Consider the following 15,317-nt stretch of genomic DNA (forward strand, 5'->3'; position numbering starts at 1 on the left):
GGCTAATCCTTGGAGTAAAATGTGTCTCATTTATGAGTTTGATTAGCTAAATGGCCCCTGCACACACGGTGACACACTGCAATGATTATTTCTAAATCACGAGTGCACTGCAGGGATTCACACGAGTCAGACGGCAACAAAGCTGTGACGCACATGTCCAGTTGTCCAGTTGTCGGGGAGCAGGTGTTGGTGGGAGCAAAGACGGCCAAGACATCAGCAGATAGAAATGCCACAGATGAGCTTCCCTTCCAGATAAATAAATAAACAACACTTCAGTCATGTGTTCTGCCCCAGCGCAGGGCATTTACTAAATCGGTTTATTTGAAACGTTCAGCACTTACAAAAACAACACTTAGAGGCCAGTTTGGAAGCAATATAAATACAGAGTCAACAATGGATTGGAAGTGTTCAAAGGACTAATCACAATATCAGAGTCATGAGGGTACACGGGCATCAATATGACTTTTTTTTTTTTCCTTCTTACATAAAAATGTCCAATAATCTAACTAATAACTGAATCAGTGTTATGTGTTTGTGCTTTAAACTCACCGGGCAAATCAACATTAACTTTGTTGATGTCTCTTAGGTGAATGTTCTACAGTTACTTGTTTTTTTTTTACTTTTCTCTTTCTGGGTAATGGTAGCTCCATTTTTTTGGTGTTTTTTTATTTCTTCTTCTTTTTCTTTTCTTTATTTTTTAGTGGTGCTGGTGTTGCTCTCTTGGCAAAGCTAACGTCCGCAGGAAGGTGAATCGCTGTTCTCTCTGTCACAATTAAAACCAAAACTTACAGTTAAAAGTGCTCCAATCTGCAGGAGCTAAAGTGATAAGTGAAGCATTTAGTGCTTCTGTGAAGGGTGTGGGGGGTGGGGGGGTCCAGTCATACGGAAAGAGGACACCCCACTTTTCTGCTTGACTGGCCCCCCATTATATTAAAAGGCACTGCGGTAAGTGGTCCGGGGTCCTGAATGAGGCCACCGATTCTCTAAGTGCAGGAGAAGTGGGGGATCGTTACCGCAATATGGGAGATTATTAGCGGCTCGATGACTCCTCCGACTCGGAACGCACACCGACTCGATGTCGCTTCAGGATGGACACGATACACGTGGGTGCACGTCTTTTCTAACAGCTACGATGAATTAATCCATTGACTACGTCCAGTTATGGAAAACAGCTTTTTATTATTACAGGCGTGGACATCTGAACCGTCCTAACAACACAGTGAAGTGACAGTCCGTGAAGCTAGCGTTAAGCCTCAGGTATGGAAACAAAGTCTGCAGGAGAAAAAAATAAAATAAAATAAAAGGCTTAGTTTAACTAGGTGTGTGGTAGCAAAGAAGGGATGCGTAGTGTGTACAGATGTGTCAGAGGCTGGAAAGGGGGTAAAGACGGCGGAGAGAGAGGGGAGCGCTCCTTCCTCTGAAGATGTAGCTCGCTCTCTCACACTGGAGCAAATGCATGGCCTTTGCACAGGGGCTTATCCTTCTTCGAGTAGAACGTCTTACCCTCCAGGTTGGTTTGGCAGAGCTTTAAAGATGAAAGGAGACAGAGAGAGACAGATTGGGAAACCAGGGCAGAGCAGATATGAGGCTTCAACGTTGCAGATGTGAATTTACACACATCTCTACTGGCCACAGCTGGCACATGCTATCCACTTGACCACATTTACTTAAGTTTTCCTCACTGAATGAGAGAGAGATGGTGAAAGGGATAGACTGCAGGTGATAGGTTAAAAGGGAGAGAGATGGTAGTGAAGGGGAGGGGGCAACAGAGATGGAGGCAGATTTTTCAGGTGCCATTGTGCTGTGAGGGCCACACTGAGCCATATCAATCAAAATGACTTACAGCACAGACGAAGCACGTATCGTGCCAGCTGTAGCCCAAGGCCTCCAGAAACCGATCCCCGGCATCAATCTTAAAGTCACAGCCGTGGCATTTGGTGCCAAACATCTTCTCATAGTCTGGAGGGGGGGGGCAGGAGGAGAGGTGGTGAGCAGAGGACATGTGGGAGAACCATCCGGATAAAATAACATTTCAGTTCCAACGAACTCCGAGGAACTCTGTGGCCTCCGAGATCAGCATATGTAAACATCGCTTAACCTTTCTCTGATGCTCTAGAGCAGTGGGTCCCAACCTTTTTTTTCTTGGAGCGTGCCCCCCACTTGTATCTAAGAAAAGTGATCTCTGGCGCCCCCTTTGGTGGGGTGCAAAATCTTTGGTTGATCAAACATTGTTATATTTTTTTTTTTCATTTTCCACCACAAATTTAAATTTCTTTAAACACACATTAACATGAATCAGATTTTAGTTAAGGGATAAGGAATAGCTTAATAAATAGCACTAGTTTAATATAGAACACATATAACTAGTAACTACTTCATCACTCCATCAGTTTGGGGGTCCTTGGCCTGAAAAACGTTGAAGACCCCTGTAAAATAAATTTCCAAATCTTTTGGTGTTGAAGATAATATTGACAAGGTACATTTCCAAACTGTACTGATTGCTTTATTTTGTCCACCCACTGTACATTAGCGCCTTTCCCCGGGTGTATGGCAGGGATTAGGACGAGGGGAAATTGCTCCAGATACTTGACTGGATTTGCCAGTCTCTTTCATCACAAGGACTCCGGGGAAAGTGTCAGGTTATAACGCTGCTTCTCGAGAGCGAGAGTGGGTGAGAGCTGTGCAATCCCTGCAAGATGCTGAGGCAGCAGAATGTTTATCAGAGCTAAAGGCATTATTCAGAATATGAGTACTCAGGTTCTGGCTTCGCCTCTGATAAAGCAGCGCAGAGCCTCGGTAGTGAGCAAGAGGCACGCTGCCCCGCTAAATCATTTACAGCATAATAGAAGAGCACACACCATTCATAAAATCCCATAGAGAAATGCAGGAAGTAAACTGGAGCTAAATAGATTACAGTAGATGAAAACATCACACTTCGTGATTGACTGCGGTATGTGCCAAGAGATTTATAATATACGCCTATGCCAAACACCCCACAGCAATACTACAAGTATGCTTTGGAAAAAAAAAGTGTCACAATAGCTTGGTTAAAAAAAAAAGTAGAAATGATTATGTAAACATTTTTTTTTTGCCCTTTGCCAGGCCCCCAAGTCACTCAGTGGCTTCAATATTCTGTTTTAGTTCCAGAGCTTCTGATATTTAGTCTCAAACTGTGCCGTGCTTTGGCTACGGCATTAATTTGAAGTAAGAAAAGATCAAACCTCCTTTATCAAAGCAGCTCCATCACAAACTTAATGCCGTGCGGCGGCATGTCAGTTCTCCTCTGTTCGTCTGTGTACTTAAGCCAGTGCAGATTTATAACAAATATGTAAGGCTCGATCCGCGCGCGACGTTACAGGGCGTCTTACATCGGTTGAGATATTTTCAGCTGGCACCGGAACTAACCGCAATCTGCACACTGAGATTTTATTTTTTTTTTTTGAACATGGGTTTTTCTCTTGCCAGTGTTTCATATTTTCTTAAGGATTAGCTTTAAACGATGCCTGGCAGCGGCTCAGGTTTGGAACTAAACTTTCCATTAAAGCTCGGGGTCTCTGTGAGCGGCACCGTCTGTTCAGCACTGATGGCTGCCGCTGTCATTAAAGTGACGCTTCCTTTTATTTCCAGAGGATTTGATAATTTAATCTACTTTATTAAGGCTAAGGAATATGCGGCAGGAAATTATTAAAGCTGGGGTAGGCAATAATTTTTTGTCCTTATTGGAGAAAAATTCCATAATAACCTTGTACTTTGTAGAGTACTTTTCAGTTCAAGTGCGGCCCGAACAAAATCCAGCCCGTGAATGGAGACTCTGGCCAATCACGGGTGTTTTAAGAGATCGACCGACATCGTACTGGTTGATTTAAAGCCTGATTCATAATCACTATGCAGCAACTACCTGCACTGCAAAGGAACCCAGAGAAGGAAGACAAGAGTTTTCATCGAGAAAAATCTGACAATGAATTCAATGAAACATGCGTCAAAGCGTTAAAGGGATGGAAATAACTTTTGACAGTCAGCCTCGGGAATGCTGTAATTCCTCAGGACAGACGAGGTCTTTACTCCGTTCTCCTGTAAGATCTAAATGTGTTTTAGTGGTTGGTTAGGTCGTGTTGGTAGAACCATGAAAGCAATCAGCGGATACGCAAACTGATGCTAACGAGTCAGCATTTAACATTTAACCACGTTCACTTTAACCACGATGGCTTCTCACAGTTTTACAACTGGAACATGAATGAGAGTGCGACGTCTCGAAGGGTCTGACGGGCCTGTAAGCTCAGCAAGAAAAGTTTGGACATTGAGTTGAATGAGAAGGTTTAAATAAACACACACACACACATATAACAGTGGAAGTGGTCGTGATCTGAATGATTGAAAATACTCGTTGGTTTTGGAGGTGCTTATAACAAAGTGGAGAGAGCTGCAGGAGAAGGGCTGATTTTCAAGATCTCTGCCTACCACGCCTTTAAGTATGAATGAGACAGAGTTCCAGTGCAAAAACACAGTCAAAATTAAATATTGAATGTGCGCTGAGAAAATGGTTTCCACTTGATAAATGTGAAATGAGCACTTTACGGTGTGTTGTAAAGCAAAGGTGGACGTAGACATTAACATGTTTGTACGGATGTAATGATGCACTCAACTCAGGTTCAGATATGATTTTCGATACTGGGTTAACAATATGATTTTATCAAATTTATTTATTTATTTATTTTTATACCAGAGTGAGCTCGCGGATAAATTATGACTGAAAAAGACTCCTTAAATTATTTCTAAGACAAAGACCGAGGTAGGATACAACTAACAAAACACAAACTATGCAATGAGTGCATATTTAAAAAAAAACACATACCCGACAGTGACGTATGACACTGGATTACGCCCTCTGCTGTCTAAAAGAGGGCGTCGCAGTTCATTTATCGTTACACATTTTTTATCCACGTTTAACTGTCTCTCGATGCACCGTTACATCCCTACATATTTGAGGACAAAGTTTCCCCGATACTTTGAACAACGGAGGATATCACAACGGTCAGTAATGAAGTATGGACAAGCTGTACTCAGTCTTTCCAACTACTACTCCTCAATATAATCCAATTCAGAAGGCCTCAACTGCAACGCTACGCTTTCCACCACAGTAAAAAATGAGCCCTGAACCAAAGAGATATTTTGGTTTTCTAAGATTGTTTTGTTTCCCTTTTCCTCACCTCTCTCACAGTAGGGTTCGCCCTCCTCCATGTAAAAGGCTTGGTTCCTGATGGGAGTCTTGCAGGCAGCGCACTTGAAACACTGAACATGGTAGGTCATCTTCAGGGCGTGCATGATTTCCTGATAAAAGGAGGGGGAAAAAAAAAAAAAAAAAAAAAAACATTTCATCTTGAGAACTACGCCCATGTGTTGACAGAAGATGAAGATGAATGACGCGGTGAACGGCTGCGGCCCATTACCCCCGTGATCTTCTTTTTACACTTGGCACAGTTGGGAGCGTATCGGTTGTCGTGGCACTTGGTACAGTAGACGGCCCCCCGCTCCTCGAAGAAGCCCCCCTCCTCCAGCACCACCTTGCACTGAGAACACGTGAACTCCTCCGGGTGCCAAGAGCGTCCCAGCGCCACCAGGTACCGACCCCTGGAAACACACACACATTCACACAGATCAAAGGAATTACTGATTACTGAAATCTGAAAGATGCATCTTTGGCTCCCAACTGTGAAATGGGAACAAAACCCGTTTTTAGTCTTCAGGTGAGAAAAAAGTTCTTCTGTTTGGCTGTAATAGACACCAGAATAAGAACCGAGGTTCCTCCAGTGTCATTGAAATGTCAGGAAGTCATTTGTCCCCGGCGATAACGGGACGTCTCCGAATCTTGTGTGAATTACGCTGACTGACTTAATTTGCTGCAGACAGGCAGTTTATGGTCGTGCATATTAACCGTCTTAAATTATGAGTCATTGAAAGGAGCAAACACTGGGAGTATTTTATCCCGGTAAAAGAAATCCATCAAACTGTCAGTGTAGATAGGGAGGAGGGTGAGTGGGGGAGAGGGGGGGGAGGGGGAGGGTGGTGCCGTCTCACCTGATGATTTTGTTGCAGGCGCCGCACACCGGAGTCCTCCCGCCGTCTTCGGGCGCCTGCTGTGCCGCCTGCAGGATGGAGCTACGGTTCTGCATCGGCGTGGGCTGGGCCGGCTGCTGGTGCTGGGTGACCACCGTGCTGGTCTTGTCCGGTCTGAAGCGGTCAGCGAAATTCGGATCGGTGACCCACGGCGGTCGGCTGGAAGGGCCGGAGCTGCGCGCCGCGGTCTTGGAGCCTGGGCCGGGAAACAGGAAACAGAAACATGGCAAATTTGTTTTGGAACAGCAGCGCAACGGGAAGATACGAACTCGGCTGCAAATGCGCAATTTCACATCTGAGATACAGCTTTGTGTAATATATATACACACTGCCTGCAGATGTTTGTTGTGACAAGTTTCATGTGTCACGTCGTCGCCGGCGATTCGCATGTATTGACACTTAAGAGTAAGGAATCTATTAGCACAACCTCTACTGGAGGCTGCTGGGGTTCTCTTTACGCATCAGCAGGAGCAGAAACTCACCATCTGGTTTATCTGCTGCTTGGGCCTTGGCAGGTGAGGGAGTTGGCTCAAGGCTGTGGGGAGAAAATGACTAATTAGTAAAGGTACACACACACATACACAGAGAGAGAGAGAGAGAGATACACACACAATCTGTAACCATGGTTACTTCACAATGAACGTCATGTTTGAATATCAGCAGCCATGGCTGTCTGTGACTTGATTACCTTCTGCATGAATGACTCCAAGCACCATCAGAATCAACAGGAGAGCATGGAGCTCTCATACAGCACACTATATATATTATATATATATAAATATATATTGTTTCAATCAGCTCGTAGTGTGAGATGAAAATCAGTCTCGTAATTCAAATAAATAACGCGGAACAACGAATCCAAACAACACGTCGTCTCTGCACCAAAATGGTTCGAGAGTTTCAACTTTTTCGAATGAGGGGAGAGAAAAAAAAAAAAAAAAAAAATACTTCTCGAACGTCTTCTCGGATTGATTGACATCACTCACCGGCGAAGTTAGACAACGAGAAACTCATCAGACGCGTTACGCTGTCAGATTTGGATGCAGCAGTGTTTTGCTTCAAGCCTGCATGTGCAGAAGTGTTGAAATAAAGAGTTTTCTACATTTCAAAGTTCTCTTACCCGCAGCAAGCGTCACTATATTCAGAAAATCTTCAAACCATGACTGAGACAGAAAAACAACTTCTGAGCCAAGACAGTGAGCTCTGGAGACGTCTTTGCTTGAGCAAAAAAAAAAAAAAAATATAACAGCGCCTTAGGCATCCATCATGTTTACATCATCAACCGTGCCATCTATGATACACTAATGAAAGATGATGAAATTGTTTCTCATTTGCAAAGGAAAAGAGAAGAATTTGTAATGAATTACCCTGCGATAGCCTCGTGCTATAGCGCTGCCTAAATCAGGTTAAGCCTGCATATCAATTATGCTCTGTATGTATCCAAGCAACTAAACACGAGAAGTTACAGAATGGGGAGAAGTTACAGACTTACAGCTGGGAGCCATCTCACAAGAAGAAGACTAAAACAGTCTGCTGTCTTCCCGAGCAGCGCACTCTGAATAATAAAAGACAATAAATTCCTTTGTAACAGCGAGAGGATGGCTCGCAGGGCTGGTGACAGTGAAGAAGTTAAATCTTTTTAAATTGAGGAAGGTAAAAAACCCCCCTGCCAGGAGATATTTTACAAAGAAACTACAGCATGGCGGAGTGAAAGGAGGGGAGAGAGGGCTGGGGATGAGAAGGATCTCTGGCAGGCGGGTCACACAGAGGACAAAGCCTGTTTGACACGCAGACCCCGGGTCAGCCGCCCTCCACTCCGCCCACCGGCCAAGGCCGCCTTCTGGCGCCCCACCTATCACCCGCTAACAAAACAGCCCTGCCTTTAGCTGCGGATGCACTACACCACCGCCGCGCTGACCCACATGGCAACCAGCCAGCAGCGTCATCTTCTCCTAGAAATTTGCAAGGTTTCTTCGGCTGCACCGCGCCACGGTGGAGGTTGCAGGTGCAAATTGGAGCACATCATGTACAGCGGCTTATTCCCACCCGGAGCGACCTGGATCATGTTTTCTTGACATTTTCACCGCTTTCAACATCCTCCTCTGCTCAGTGAGAGGCTTGATGTGATGCAGGTGCACAATACCCACATCACAGACTGTGCACACAGGAGTTTCCTTTCTTTCTTTATTTTTCGTCTTTGACGCGGAACGTTTCCTTTCCCTTCGCCTGTTCACTCTTTGCACCTCTGATTTCCGATTCACCTCTGCTTTGTCTTTTTTTTTTTGGGTGTGTTTTTTTAGCTTCCACTCCTGTGGGATGCATCGACCTGAGCAATAAGGAAAGCAGAGGAGTGCGCTGGCGGCTCGGTATCCGGAAGAGGAAGGGAGTAGGTTTTGATTTCCCGCGGAGCAAAAAAAGCCACTGACATGTGTCACCCTCCGCCCAGTGAGGAGGTAAAGGTGATGCAGCTCGACAAGAACCTGAATGTGACAACCAAAATGTCAAACGGTGATGGCACAAGCCAAGCAGGGTGGATGCGGAGGCAGAGGCTGCCTTTATACATACAATTCAGGTTCAGGTATTACAACATATAATTAGAAACTTGTGTTCTTGTTTCTCAACTTGGTCTTCAGTGAAAGTGGCATTTAACGCAACATTTAAATCATCTATTTCACATTCATTCTTCCCCACAAGTGGAAGTTTCTTTCCCGACTAAACGTGACATTAACCGCGCGATAAGGCTGGTGTCTGGATACAGTTCTGATTACAGAGCATGGTTTTTGTTCGGCGGCTTACGTAGATACACATTTGTCTTCCCTTCTGATATAATTTTTCCGATTTCACCAGCATCTTTTTTTTTTTTTTTGCTGAAATACAAATATGGTAATTTTGATCTTCTTGAAACACTCGGCTATTTTTATTTCAAGCCAGCGCAAAAGGACTAAAGGCTGCATATCCTCACTGTTCACCTCTGGACTATACGAACGTGCGTTACTTCACGTGAGTTTGCCCATTTGTTGTTTTTATGCCCGAGTGCACAACAATTTTCTCGGGGGCAATAGAGGCAAACCTTGAACCCCTGATCTTGGAGAAGACACCCCATTAATTCAGACCTGCATAAATACTGAGGAAAGTCTACATAATCACTTTTGTTCAGGACACCGGGTGGAGCAAAGCAATTGTTGTGGCCAAGAAAGAAAGGAAGAAATAACAGATTGGATTTACAGAGATATATATCTTTTTAAGTTTGAATGCAGGGTGCAGGAGAAGAAAGGAAACACAGAAGAAAGGACAGAGGAACGAGCGTGTCTTTTTTTTCAGATGTTTTATATTTTATATATTATCGATGACAGCAGAAAAAAAACAAAAGTACAGATTTATCTTTCTTTTCTTTCTTTAATGGTTGGAGAAGCCTATTAGATGAGGGGATTGGAAACGAAGACTAAAAGGATGAAGAACTCAATAAATGTAAACAGGCAGAGAGAGACAGATCAAAGGAGGGTCTGACACTTCACAATCAAAGAAGAATAACGAACAGAAAGGCGCGTCCCACTGCTGAGAACCCCCCTTTCCATCTTCCCACCAGTTTACTCCAAGTAACGCAGTGTGAAGTGGAAAACGGGGCTACAGACACAGCGGTCCACAGTGTCAACAAACGTCAAGTCAAAAAATTCAGAGGGAGATCTTACACTTAGGCTCAGTATGCAAGGTTCCACTTTGGGCTTTGTCATCTAGGCTATGTTTCTTCTATTTTTTGGTTTGCTTTTCTTTGTTTCCCCCAAAACTTCTTCGTCACCACATCTGTATCTGAAAGGGTGAAATTTGCGAACTGCCATCAGACAGTCGGCCATCTTCGTAGTCTTTGTCACATAGTCGTTGCGGTGTGGCTATCGCTAGCGGGCTCGGGCTGGGCTCTGCGTCCCAGGGCGTCAACGACGGCGTCGCTCAGGATTTGATATTGAGGGCGCGAGCAGACCTGTCGTGGTGCCAGTCCCTCAGACGGGCATAGCGGGGGCTCTGAATCTCAGTGAGGAACTTTTCCCTGACCACAGGCAACACGGATATGAAACGAGAGACAGACAAGGAGGAAACAGATTGCAGAAGAGAGGATAAATGAAACAACTCGGGCAGAGAGCAGAGATAGGATTAAAGACCACAAATAAAAAAAGGTGGAAAAGTAGCAGGAAACAGAATAGAGGGTATGCATAGACGTCACTACCGCCTAGGGCCACGCCCCCCGAGTGGCAAAAACATGGTGAAATGTATCAGTAAATACAGCGAGACCGTGAAAAATGTGGATTATCAGATCAAATTAAAGGAAACTGGACTCGACAATGATCCATACGAACTAGTGTGGTTTTGGAAAAGTGGATTAGTCTAAGTTTCAGTTTGTTTAAGTCAGTTTTAGGTCATTTTAGTTGTGATAAATTTAGCTAAACAGAAGATGCTAACGCTAAGAGCTAAGAATTAACGATCGCCATATAACACTGTAGCATCCGACCGGAAGTTAAAAGGACAGCGAGGAGTGATCATAAATATTCAATTTATTGTTTTATTGTTATTTATAATTGGAAATGAAATAGTTATTGTCGGCCATAAATATGTCAAAACAACCAACAACCTTGTGGATTATTAAAGTCTAACTTATTAACTTAAGGTACTACTTCATCAAAAAATACAGCATAAATTAATATTACGTCACATTAAATGTGAACCACAACACCAGGTTTCGGAGCCTAGATTCCAGTCGTTTTTTTCGTAATGCAGCGATCCATTTACTTCTCTTTTCTTTGGCAGATAGATATCTGTAAAAATATATCTCTGACTACTTTTCAAATCTATTGGTACAGTCAGCAACAGTGCTTTCCCACTTTATAATTAATTTAACAATTTAGACGCTATTTAGGCCAGAACATTCAAACTAATGCGGATAATCTCCACGCTCAACTGTCACTTTTTGCCACTCGGTGGCCGTAACCACGGAGACGTCAGCTCGCTGTGACGTCACGTGCATCCCCTCTATGGACGAAATATTACAGAATAAGTTGCAAGGCAAATATTTAAGTAAGAATTATAGCCAGACAGTTATTTTATGCTTGAGAGAAAACTGAGAATTTTAACTTGGCTAACTGGTTGTTTCCAGTCTACAATATGAAGCTGAAGCACATGATGTTTTATTATTATTATTTTTTTTTTTTTTTGTGCAGGCGATTATGTGCTGAGCAGTCTCTTGGAAGACACAGTTTTTCCCAGGGATATAAATGCACCCGTAAAAAAAATATGGTCAGATTCAGACGGATGCAGATTAGTGGATTTCACTGGGCAAGCTGCACCTTCCCTTCATGCTAAGCTAAGCAGCTGCAGGCTCCAGCTACATATTAATCACCAAGACACGAGAACGCCATCAATCATCTCATCTGCGTGTCAGCAACGTGGCGGACGTGAAAAAATGTCAAACTAAATTATGCTACGGCGCAGATTCTTGCGCTGATGTACAGATCACACCAAATGTAGAGGGCAAATGCATGTACACACATACAACCATGCCAGCGTTTAAAGCCACACAACGATAATAACTAATAGTTGGTTCTTTTTCAAAATGGTTGCCAAACGGAAGCTTGCACAAACATAAATATTTGCGAGTGTTCACAATAGTGACATTCCGGTTTTTACCTGGCCCTCTTCATGTTTTCATCGTCTGGGTCCTGCACTGAGAGATCCAGGAAAGAGAGACATCAGATTGCCTCACTGACTAAGGAGGACACACACACACAACTACCGCTGGCTTTTGAAACAGCAGCCAGCAGATCGCACACCAAGACAAAATATGAAAGGTAATACTACTCATTATATTTAATGGAGCCGTTTCTCTCGATATCTGGCCCATTCATCACGCTGAAAAGATGCAGAGCTGTCACTGGAGACGGCCGTCACCTGACAGCTGAGGCACCCCCACCCCCCCACACACACAGCTAAAAAATGGACAAACCTTTTATCCACATTTTCTGCCAATCTTTCTGCTGTCACGCTCACTGATATTCCCTACGATCACATCACATGAGATCAGTAACAGGACCCCCCCCCCCTGCCCAAACCGCCCCCCTCCTACAGCTTATCGTGACTACCAGGGGCCCACCCCAACCCATCAATCTCCCTCTCGTCTCTTGCCTGACTTAAGGCCCTGACTTACTGAAGTCGGTGCCTGTGAGCTGGGCCAGGATGCGGAAGGAGCGAGACTGGGTGGTGCCAGTGCGGGGCTGCCAGTCCTCAGTGTCTTGGATCAGCCTCTTCTTGCTGCGGTCGTTGGGGATAAAACAGGGCATGTTCTCCACCCTGAGGCCGTGCCTGCACACACACCCAGCAGCAGCACACGGCAAGGCGTGGTTAACACAATCCCATCGAGGGACCCCATCGTCCCCCCACCCCACCCCAACCTAATCAGCTAATCAGGTGACCTTGAAAACAGAGGACATCCTGAACAGATCATGCAACGCTTAGTATGCTTAGTATCAGTGTCACACAATAAGACAGCTAATGGATACCCATTACTGAGATTTCTCATGGGCATACTGTGGACTCTCATAAATGGACATTACCATGTTAGAAATCGTATTAATCACCGTCATTAGAATCAGCAGGAGGAGATCTGGTTTCAATACCTGGCCTTGCTTGTGCAAAAAAAAAAAAAAAAAAAAAGAACTAACTAGATCTTAAAGCTTTTACTTTTGATACACAACTCAAGAGGCCGCACACCGAGAAAGCTTTTCATTTCAAACACATCTTTTTCGGCACAGCTGCAGCATGCAATCACAAACGAGCAAGTAGAGCATAAAAGATGAATGGCCACTAATGAACTGCCATCTCTTGGCTGTAAACTCAATCGCTGCATCTTCCAGCAGCTATTCTCTCTTTTTTATAAATAACCCAGCCACGCCAACCTCCTAAGCACACAATGCAACCAGCATGCAGCAGTCCCCTTACTTGGACACTTGGTAGATATCGTCATAGTAAGTAGCTTCACCCCTGTGTGAAAGACCAAAGACCGAATGAAGACTTACAAAATAGAGAAGATGGTGGATTTAAAAAAAACAAAGAAACACGTCTATTATAGTTTTAGTGTTATGATTGTGTTTAAAAGATGGTAAATGGTTAAATTTAACTGAGAGCAAATAGTACAAGAAAATAGTAAGACAACGAAAGGACAAGGACGCCTACAAGAGGTTGCAAATCCCAAACGTAAACATAATTATATCTCTTTTGTAAAGATTTCTTTCTAATAACTAAAGTTCTTATTATGAGTGCATCATTACGAGCTCAAAATGGTCAGTAAAAATGGGGTCGCAACCAAACACTGCTCCGTTTTAAGAGGTTACATGAACAAAAAATATTGCTGCGAATGGAAAAAAAATAAAAATAAAAACAAATATATACTAACTTGTCAAGAGCTTCCATCTGTGGAGTTCAAAGAAAAGAGGAAAACAAAGTGAGAGAAAGAGGTCAGAGGTCAGCTTTAGGGAAGAGGAGAAAACATAACAACATGTTAAAATCCGACAAAGGTTGTTCACAACAGGAGAGGAAAAAAAAAAAATACGGCAAAATGCAGAAAGCGTGCAAGAGGTGACGCGAGACATGCCGTTGTTGTCCGCAGGCTCTGTGAGAGGAAGGGCAGCATTGTTTGACAGTCAAATCATCTATTGTAACCCTGACCCGGAATGACTCAGTAGACCGGCACAAAAAACCCCTTGTTGTTCTGCGCCTCTTGTCTCACACAAATGGTTTACAGAGTTATGTAAATGGCTGTAGTTCTTGCCAAAAAAAAGAAAAAAAAAGCCAAATAAATCTTGTGCTCCGACACCCCACAAATAATGATAAATGCCGCAGCGGTGATGTACTGTGACACTGGGAGCTCTGTTCAAACGGCACAACACAAAAAATGGGTTTAAATACATCAACATTGGACAGTTTCACAGTAAACTGTACATGTGATCCATGCGCTCTCTGTTCAACAGTGTCTTCACCAAACTGGTCTGACAGTTTTGATTAGGCTCTACAGTTTGCAATGACAACAGAGGAATGTGTTTTCATTGTACACCGAGGAGGTTCAGGAAGCCTTTTCTAAAACACTCAAGCAAGGCTGATCAAGGGAAGCTGTGTGAGAGCCCAGACGAATTTATGAGCGAGGCGAACGTCTGCAACCGACCACACCTCGCAAGTAGTTAAAGCGCCACGACAGAAATTACAGGAACCAGAGTGGCCTATTGTTTTTATGCCACACAGCCACTTTTAAGATAGGAAAAACAAATCCTTGAATGTTTGTTAACCTCCTGAGACCTGGCGTCCTCATATGGGGACATTATGTTTTAAGTTTGTGGCAGCTTATTATGCTTCATTTAGACCTGTTGTCCTCATAAGGAGACACTTTTGTCTGCCATGTACTGGTAGTGAAGGGTCAATACGCTTTATTTATTTATGCTTATTAACTTTTCTAGTTTGATATGACATGAAAATTTGACAAATTCGCAAGTACTCGTTTGAGGACATTGGGATTTTATTTAGTTTCCAATTCTGGCTTTGTATTAAAACATGGGTCTCCAACAGGGGGTGCATGAGCCCTAGGGGGTCTGTGGCGGTACTGCAGGGGAGGTCGCAAAATCTTTGGTTGATTAGACATTTTTTTATTTATATATATACATATTTTCTTAATCTCTCATCAGTTTTGGGGTCCTTGCCCTGAAAAATGTTATTTTTTTCTTTTCAAAAAGTACTTCCAGTTCAAAGTTAATGCTTATTAATCTTATCTTACAGAAGTCAAGATGCATTCCACACAAATCTCATGAGGTTTATAAAAAAATAAATAAATACAAAATCAGAAGTCAAATTGATCAATGAAGTTTTCAAGGACATAGTGAAACTCTTCCAACACTCGCAGATCAATTATTGAACTTGAGGGACCACACGTTCCTCCTTTCAACTTTCTGCCCATAAAACCTATTACATTCATAAAAGATTAAAAGAACTCGGTTAAAAAAAAAAGAAAAAAAAGGGATAATAAGATGAGATCAAAATTTTCCATCATTTCTCGTCTGATGTCGTAAAGAAAAATCTGTGCGGTCCGAGGGCGTCTACAGTTCAGTAAATGTTTAGAGGAAGACAGAATTTATTTAAATATAAATTGTGGTTTTCCAGTGAGCTCACCATGGACT

At 43.3% G+C, this 15,317-nt stretch overlaps 1 protein-coding gene across 2 annotated transcripts in view; it reads right to left on the bottom strand.

Annotated features, from left to right (window-relative positions):
• Positions 1 to 276: 276 nt before the first annotated feature.
• Positions 277 to 15,317, bottom strand: part of pdlim7 (PDZ and LIM domain 7) — a 33,089-nt gene continuing 18,048 nt past the window's right edge. For both annotated transcript variants that reach the window (XM_047585072.1, XM_047585073.1), the window contains exons 6-11: positions 6,597 to 6,649; positions 6,076 to 6,310; positions 5,448 to 5,628; positions 5,208 to 5,328; positions 1,844 to 1,959; positions 277 to 1,525 (exon numbers count right to left, since the gene is read on the bottom strand). In XM_047585072.1, coding sequence (XP_047441028.1) covers positions 1,439 to 1,525; positions 1,844 to 1,959; positions 5,208 to 5,328; positions 5,448 to 5,628; positions 6,076 to 6,310; positions 6,597 to 6,649 — 793 coding nt within the window. In that variant the 3' untranslated portion in view covers positions 277 to 1,438. The remainder of the gene's footprint in view (positions 1,526 to 1,843; positions 1,960 to 5,207; positions 5,329 to 5,447; positions 5,629 to 6,075; positions 6,311 to 6,596; positions 6,650 to 15,317) is intronic.

Source organism: Mugil cephalus, chromosome 5 (assembly GCF_022458985.1).
Source record: "Mugil cephalus isolate CIBA_MC_2020 chromosome 5, CIBA_Mcephalus_1.1, whole genome shotgun sequence".
In the NCBI taxonomy this organism is placed as follows: domain Eukaryota; kingdom Metazoa; phylum Chordata; class Actinopteri; order Mugiliformes; family Mugilidae; genus Mugil; species Mugil cephalus.